This window comes from Pristis pectinata, chromosome 17 (genome assembly GCF_009764475.1).
Source record: "Pristis pectinata isolate sPriPec2 chromosome 17, sPriPec2.1.pri, whole genome shotgun sequence".
Taxonomy (NCBI): domain Eukaryota; kingdom Metazoa; phylum Chordata; class Chondrichthyes; order Rhinopristiformes; family Pristidae; genus Pristis; species Pristis pectinata.
The window spans coordinates 5,412,889-5,420,771 of NC_067421.1; the positions used below are offsets into that span (position 1 = coordinate 5,412,889).

A 7,883-nucleotide genomic window follows, 5' to 3' on the forward strand; every position below is an offset into this window, starting at 1 on the left:
GTGACTGACAGCAGAGGCCCCCAGGAGTGACGGACCCAGACCAGATGGAGCAGCCTGTCGCCGTGGAGAGCAGCTCAGGTTGGATGGTGTGAGTCAGCACAGTGCCCAGGCACGGAGGTGTATTCCTGCGGTGTTTACAGAGAGCGGTGTGTTGTACCGGTGAGCAGCGCGGTGTCTGAGCTATCCCCATCCTAGTCCCAGACTTCTTGTGATGCCCTACCACATGGAGAAATACATTTGTATTTGCACATTCTCCCTGTGACCGTGTGGCTTTCCCCAGTGCTCCAGCTTCTTCCCACATCCCAAAGGATCACTGGCTGCTCTAAACTCCTCTCAGTGTAGGTGGGAGGCAAAAGAATCAAAGAGGAGTTGGTGGGGGGTGTGAGAGAGAATAAGTGGTGGTCTACAGGGAAAGGAGAGGGGAAACATGGCTGCTGACCTTCAGACAGTTACTGGGGAGATCTTGGGGATGGTCCAAGATCTTTGACAAAGCCTTTGATAAGGTTCTGCATGGTAGAGTACGGGAAAGTTAGGTCGCATGGGATCCAGGGAGAGCTGGCTAACTGGATGCACAATTGGCTTGATGGTAGGAAGCAGAGGGTGACGGTGGAAGGTTGTGTCTCGGACTGGAGGCCCTGACTAGTGGTGTTCCTCAGGTAGCCCCGTCAGGTAGACAGGATGTTGAAGAAGGCTTTTGGCACCCTGGCCTTCATCAGTCAAGGCACTGAGTATAGAAGTTGGGATGTTACGTTGCAGTTGTACAAGGCGTTGGTGAGGCTGCATTTGGAATATTGTGTTCAGTTTTGGTCACCCTGCTATGGGAAGGATGCTATTAAACTGGGAAGAGCGCAGGGGAAATTCACAGGGATATTGCTGGGACTCAGGACTGGATTATAGGGAGAGGTTGGACTGGCTAGGACTTTATTCCCTGGAGTGTAGGATCTGAGGGGTGGTCCTTATAGAGGTGCATAAAATTATTTTAAACTAAATTTTATTTACAGCGTGCTAACAGGCCCTTTCGGCCCAACGAGTCCGCGCCGCCCATTTTAAACCCAAATTAACCTACCCGTACGTCTTTGGAATGTGGGAGGAAACCGGAGCACCCGGAGGAAACCCACACAGACGCGGGAGAACGTACAACCTCCTTACAGACAGAGATGGGAATCGAACCCTGATCGCTGGTGTAGTAGCGTTACGCTAACCGCTACGCTACCGTGATGGCCATAGATAGGGTGAATGCGCTCAGTATTTTTCCCAGGGTTGGGGAATGGAGAACCGGAAGGCACAGGTTTATTGTGAGAGGGGAGAGATTTAATAGAAACCTGAGGGGCAATTTTTTCACCCAGAGTGTGGTCGGTATATGGAACGAGCTGCCAGAGGAAGTGGTTGAGGCAGATAAAACAACATTTAAAAGGTACTTGGACAGGTCCGTGGATGGGAAAGGTTTAGAGGGTTATGGGCCAAACGTGGCAGATGGGACTGGCTTAGATGGGTGTCTTGGTTGGCATGGACCATTTGGGCCGAAGGGCCTGTTTCCATGGTGTATGACTCTATGATTGCTCTGCTGGAGGCTGGTATGGATCTGATGGGCTGAGTGTCCTCCTGTGTTGTAGTTTGTGAGTAAATAACATGGTGCAGAAACCGGGGCAGCACCTGACCCGGAGCCGGGGACTGTTGGAGGAACGCCAGGCCCTCGCTGCTCTGCACACACTCTCGGCTGCTTGTCCACTCCCGCTGTGCCTCATCTGCTGCCTTTTCCCCCACCAGGAGCAGTTCAAGAATGAGTTCACATCTGGCGATGGGAAGAAGGGTAAGCAGAGCTCTCCAGCCGTGTCTTCACGTCTGTAATCTGATGTCTTTGTTATTTCCAGCTCTTACCCTGGAACACATCTTCTGTAGTCTGCACCTGTGTAAGGCAGTGATATTGTGAAAAGGCCGGTGTTGCAGGCTGAGCTCACCACTGCTCTGTGCTGCTCACTTGTCCGAGCCAGCAGTTTGCACCACTCCTTGCCCAGCCCAAGTCCTCCCATCACTGGTTCTGGAGCATTGCCGCAGTCAGCTCCCCCAGACTACGACCTCAGCCTGAGCTGTTGATTTGGCAGCTGGATCACCAGGAAAGATCCAATCCTGGACATCCATCCCTTCGTTGGGATAGGGAACACCCTGTCGGAACAGTGGGCTAGTTGACCCTGGTTGGAAGGCAGTCACGAAGGGGAGGGACAAGGGTGCATAGTTTTCTCAATGCGTTGGTCAGGAGTGTACTGTGGCATTATCGTTTGGGGATAACATCATATTTCAGCCTCAGATAAATGTATTGATTAAGCTGGCATTAAAGATTTGAGGCTGGCTGCCGTTGTAGGGACAGTGCTAGAGGTCTCTCATATTTGCACTGATCCATTTTTCTCTGTTTCCTTTTGAAGCTCACAACGACTTTGGCCATTTCTATGGCTCCAGCTACATTGCTGCTCCTGATGGTAGTCGGACTCCTGGTCTGTCTCGTACCAGGGATGGGTTGCTTGTTGCTGAGCTGGATCTCAATCTGTGCAGACAGATGAGTGATAAATGGGGCTTCAAGGTAACTCACAGAGATGATTCTCCCTGCTCTATCTCTCCGACCTTGCAGCTCAGGATGTTGTGCCTGTGTCAGGCTCGGAGTAAAATTGCCCCCTAATACACCTTCCACTGACTCCTGCCTCAGTCAGCTCTCGGCCCAAACAACAATACAGTCACTTGCTCAGTATCACCACTCATCGAGCACTGCATCGTCACACATACCTCCTCTTCTCTGAAGGGGTTGCTCCCCGGTCCTCTCCTCCATCCCTACCAACCACTCCCCATCCTACAGCACTTTGCCATCCAGCTGCAAGACACACAAGAGGTTTCAGCTCTTCCCTTCCCACCATCCAGGGAGACCTAACCAGCCCTCCCAGGTGGAGCAGCGAATTACTCGCACTTCCAGTCCAGCGTAGTGCCCTCAGTGTTGGCAGTGTGGTCGCCCCTACACTGGAGAAAACAGACACAGATTGGGTGATTGCCTTGCGGACCACCTACGTTCTGTCCAAAGGAGTGACCCTCAGCTTTCTGTTGCCTACTACTTTCTAATCTTAGTCATACAGCATGGAAAGAGGCCCTTCGGCCTGACTTGTCCATTCTAACCAAGCTGCCTATCTACGCTAGTCCCACTTTCTTGCATTTGGCACATATCCCTCTGTTCCTTTCCTATCCATGTCCATGTCCAAATGGTTAAATGTTGTAATAGAACAGTAGAGCTCAGGAACAGGCCCTTCGGCCCACAATGTCTATGCCGACCATGATGCTGATTTAAACTGGACATCTGCCTACACAGGGTCCATATCCGTCCATTCCCTGCCCGTTCATGTATCTGTCCAAATGTCTCTTAAACGTTGCTCTGGTATCTGCTTCCACCCCCTCCCCTGACAGTGTGTTCCAGGCACCCACCACTCTCTGTAAAATAAAACACTACTTACCCCGCAAATCCCCTTTAAACTTTCCCCCTCTCACCCTATCCCTATGTCCTCTAGCTTTGCATTTCCACCCTGGTAAATCTCTCCTGCACCCTCTCCAAAATCTCCACATCCAGTGATGTGACCGGAACTACACACAATACTCTAAATGTGGCCTAAGCAAAGTTTTATACAGCTGCAGCGTGACTTCTCGAGTTTTACATTCAACACCCAACCAGTGAAGACAAGCACACTGTACGCCACCTTTACCACCCTACCTACTTGTATTGCAGCTTTGAGAGGGCCATGGACATGCACCCCTAGATCCCTCTGTCCATCAATGCTCACAAGGGTCCTGACATTTACTGTCCACTTTCCCCTTGAATTTGACCTGCCAAAGTGCAACACCTCACACTTGTCCGGATTAAACACCACCTGCCGTCCCTCTGCCCACATTTCCAGCTGGTCGATATCCTGCTGAATCCTTTGACAACCTTTGTCACTCTTGACAACTCTGCCAATTTTTGTGTCGTTCGCAAACTTAGGAATTAGCCCACCTACATTTTCATCCAGATCATTTGTATATATCACGTACAGCAGAGGTCCCAGCTCTGATCCCTGCAGAACAGCACTAGCCACAGACCTTAATCCTTATCCTTTTATCCCTTTCAGAACCTCTTTTCCATGACTTCCGTAAAGTTTACCGAAGTGTGGTCATTGCTCCCAAAGGGTTACCTTCACAAACACTACCACCACTTCCCCATCCTTATTCCCTAGGATAAGGTCGAGCAAGTACAGCTCACTGCCTCTCTACGTAATGTTTTAAAAACCCCTCTCGGACGCATTTAACAAATTCCACCCCATCCGGGCCCCTTGTACTGAGGCAGTCTCAGCCAACATTGAAAAGGTTCAGATCACCCACTACTACAACGCTACTGCGTTTACAACGTTTACTGCATGTTCTACATGTTGGTTCTTCCAAATCCCACTGACAACTTGGAGGCTGACAGTACGATCCCATCAAAGTGGCTGCCCCTTCCTTATTCCTAAATTCTTCCTGTACAGCCTCATTGGCTGATCCCTGCAGGATACCCTCCCTGGTACTGGGGTAATGCTGTCTCCAATCAGCAGTGCAACACCCCCTCCCCTTCTGGAACCCCTCCTGTTACACCTGAAACTTCAAAACCTCAGAACACTGAGCTGCCGGTTGGTCCTGCCCTTCCCTCAACCACATTTCCGTGACTGCAACAATATCATAATCCCACTTGCTGATCCATCCATCCTGTGAGGCTCCTTGCACTACCGTAATCCTACCGGCCCTCTCATGCTCCCCCACCCATCTCTGCCCTACTCCATTTACTACATATTGTCTCGCTCTCCACCTGCGACACTGTAATTCCCCATCCACTCTCAGCTTTCTGCCTGTGGCCTCCTGAACTGTTAACCCAGACCCAGCACAAGACTGAGGAACAGAGCCTCACTTTCTGTGTGCGTACGCTGCAGGCCTCGGGACCTGATACCGAAGTCTCTGACCTCCGATCGTTCATAACCGGTCAGGTCCAGTACCTACCCAGACCAGCATTTGCTCTGCTGGGGGGGGGGGGGGGCGGGGTTTGTCTGCCCCCAATCCTTCTGCCGTTACTCAGTGTGGAGTCACAGAATGCTTTGGCTCGTCGAGTCCTGACTGACTGAGCAATCCAGATAGAACTTGCCGTAAGGTTGTGAGAGCTCCGTGCACAGCTTTGTAACCATAACCTTCTCCAGATCGGGGCATTCCTAGCTCCAGGCTGACTCGACCTGAACACACTAAGCCCAGTGGACTGGGGCACCCACATCTGGTGAGCTCCTGCTGAAGTTCTGAGGCACAGCCCGCTGCAGATACTGCCATGGTGAACTCTCCGGTGGGACAGGCCCGTATGGTGCAGTCTCTACCCCAGGGCTCCCTAACGGGTCTCTCCTGAGCAACGTCTGATCCCTGTATCCCCCAAAACAGTCCAGAATGGAGAGGCTGATGCTCAAAGGCTACAGGTGGGGGGTGGTGAGTGCTGGGGTGGGTCACCATGTTTGTTGTGTGGCAATAGGATGCTTTATTGGTGATTTGAGACTGCCTTTGCCCCTGGGTGAGCTTGACAACGGGGGCAGTTTCTGCACTGGGTAACGTGTTCCTAATGCCTCCTGTTTACTTTTCTTCCTCAGATGACGGGGAGGCTGGAGATGTACGCAGAGGAACTCCTGCAGGCAGTGCAGTACGACTTCCAGCCTAACATCATCGTTGAGCAGTGAGACAGGCTGGAGGCCTGGACTACACAGAGGGGGACAGGATTTCACCAGTTCACCTTCCTCCCTCTCCCAAGATCATTCAGTTTTTACACAGATCACTCTGTCCCATGTTAAAAATGAGCTGTCAACTCTGTGACCTGGGCTACAGCTTCAAAGCACCAGTTGTCCTGCTCAATTTGTCTCTCAACCTGACACCCAACACCATCCTTTCGGGTGAAGATCTCCTGGCTGCATCTCACCACTGAGCTGGCTCCTTCTCCAGGGTCTCAGACAGAGGTGTCACACAGCTGCAGTCTTCCTGGACCTGCTGCTTTGTTCTGTGTCAAGTGGCAGAGTTTACTGAAGCCATTGCATCTCTCATCATTATGATAGGTCTAGTACAAGATGTGAGAACATTTGATTAATTAAATGATCCAAGTGATTTTGCTTGTGTTCAAACCCTGTTGTGTTCAAACCTCTGCTCTTCAATACACTGTGACCTTGTGTGTTAACCCCAGCTGCTGTTTCTGGTGCTATAAAACACGTCAGTGCCCGGAGAAATCCACTCGAGCTTGTTCAAGGTATTGGTTAGATTTCTGATTTTCTGGTTACACAACCAAAGGAAAATCATCAAGTTCAGTCACCACAAAGTTTCTGCCACAGCGGTGGCCAGCAGTCAAATTTCTCTTTGCTTGCACACAGTGCACACTGCCCCTCTGGGGCCTGAGCCTCTCTGCTCTCCCCCAAGTCAGTTCATAACATGTCGATTGGGGATTTCTTCACTTTGAGCCATTGCCCAACTCTAATTATCTACCACCACCAGTTTTATTCAGGTTGTGTGTTGCCTGTTTTGCACTCAACTTGCTCCTTTTCATTTGTGAGCCTCTGTTCTACACATGCACACTGATGCTTGTGTCCTGTGGGCCCTGGTCTCTCTCCAGCCCAGTGCTCACCCCTTCATCACCTATATTGTGAAACACATCCCAGTGGTACCCTCCCCATCCCTCAAGTTTTATCTTCTCAAAACAGCCTGAGCTTGCTACTGCCAGTAATGTTTATCCTACAGCTGCAAGGGTTTTGAACACAAAGTCACACTGTGTATTTTAGTCCATCCCTTAATGTTACTGCCTGACTCCACACTTCTGATGTTTCCGACCTGTTGTTGCCGCACCGTAGGTAAGTGAATTTAACTGAGTGAACAATATATCCTGTGGCTTCCGTAACACTCGATCTAGAAGCAGTGCATCACCTCCAACGGCCTTCTCCCACTAGGCTCGGCCCGGTTTTTATAAGATTCACTGAATTATTTTTGGAAACTTTCCCCATCTTAGCCCCTGCATGTGTCACTTGGGCTTGAATTCTCTCGGACAGAGAGCAGAGCAGTTCGCCGTGGCTGTTCAGGTCCCCTTGAGGAACGATGTGGTTGTTTATGTGGAGCCACAGGTCTTAAATATTTACCATGGAGAAGGACATGGAAGCTGGGGATTTCAGCGAAAGGAATAGTGATGTCTTGGAACTTGTCCTCGTTACAAATGAGGAGGTGCTGGAGGTCTTAAAGTGCCTAGAGGTGGATAAATCCCTGGGGCCTGACCAAATAATATCGTAGGATATTGTGGAAAGCCAGGGAAGAAATTGCTGGCAGAGATCTTTGTATCACTGTTAACCATGGGCGAGGTGCCAGAAGGCTGGAGGGTGGCTAATGTTGTGCCTTTATTTAAGGGCTGCAAGGACAAGCCAGGGAACTACAGGCCAGTGAGCCCGACACAAGTGGTGGAGGATATTCTGAGAGACAGGATCCCTCTGCATCTGGAAAGACGAGGACTGATCAGGGACAGTCAGCATGGCTTTGTGCGTGGGAAATCTCGTCTCACAAATTTGATTTCTTTTTTGAAGAGGTGACCAGGAGGTCTGAAGAGGAAAGGCTGGTAAACATTGTCTCCGTGGACTTCGGCAAGGTCCCAAATGGGATGCTGGTCCAGAAAGTTAGATCACATGGGATCCAGGGTGAACTAACCAAATACATACAAAATTGGCTTGGTGGAAGGAGTCAGCTGGTGGTTATTCAGAGCAGTGGTGTGCCACAGGGATCAGTGCGCCACTGTTGTTTGTCATCTATATTCACTACTTGGATGACAATGAAGTTGGCATAGTTAGTAAATC

General features: G+C 50.4%; 1 protein-coding gene across 3 annotated transcripts in view; it reads left to right on the top strand.

The window, feature by feature from the left end:
- Positions 1 to 6,166, top strand: part of upb1 (ureidopropionase, beta) — an 82,139-nt gene extending 75,973 nt beyond the window's left edge. For all 3 annotated transcript variants that reach the window (XM_052032061.1, XM_052032063.1, XM_052032062.1), the window contains 3 exons: positions 1,768 to 1,810; positions 2,421 to 2,575; positions 5,661 to 6,166. In XM_052032061.1, the coding sequence (XP_051888021.1) occupies positions 1,768 to 1,810; positions 2,421 to 2,575; positions 5,661 to 5,747 (285 nt within the window). In that variant the 3' untranslated portion in view covers positions 5,748 to 6,166. The remainder of the gene's footprint in view (positions 1 to 1,767; positions 1,811 to 2,420; positions 2,576 to 5,660) is intronic.
- The last annotated feature ends 1,717 nt before the right edge of the window (positions 6,167 to 7,883 follow it).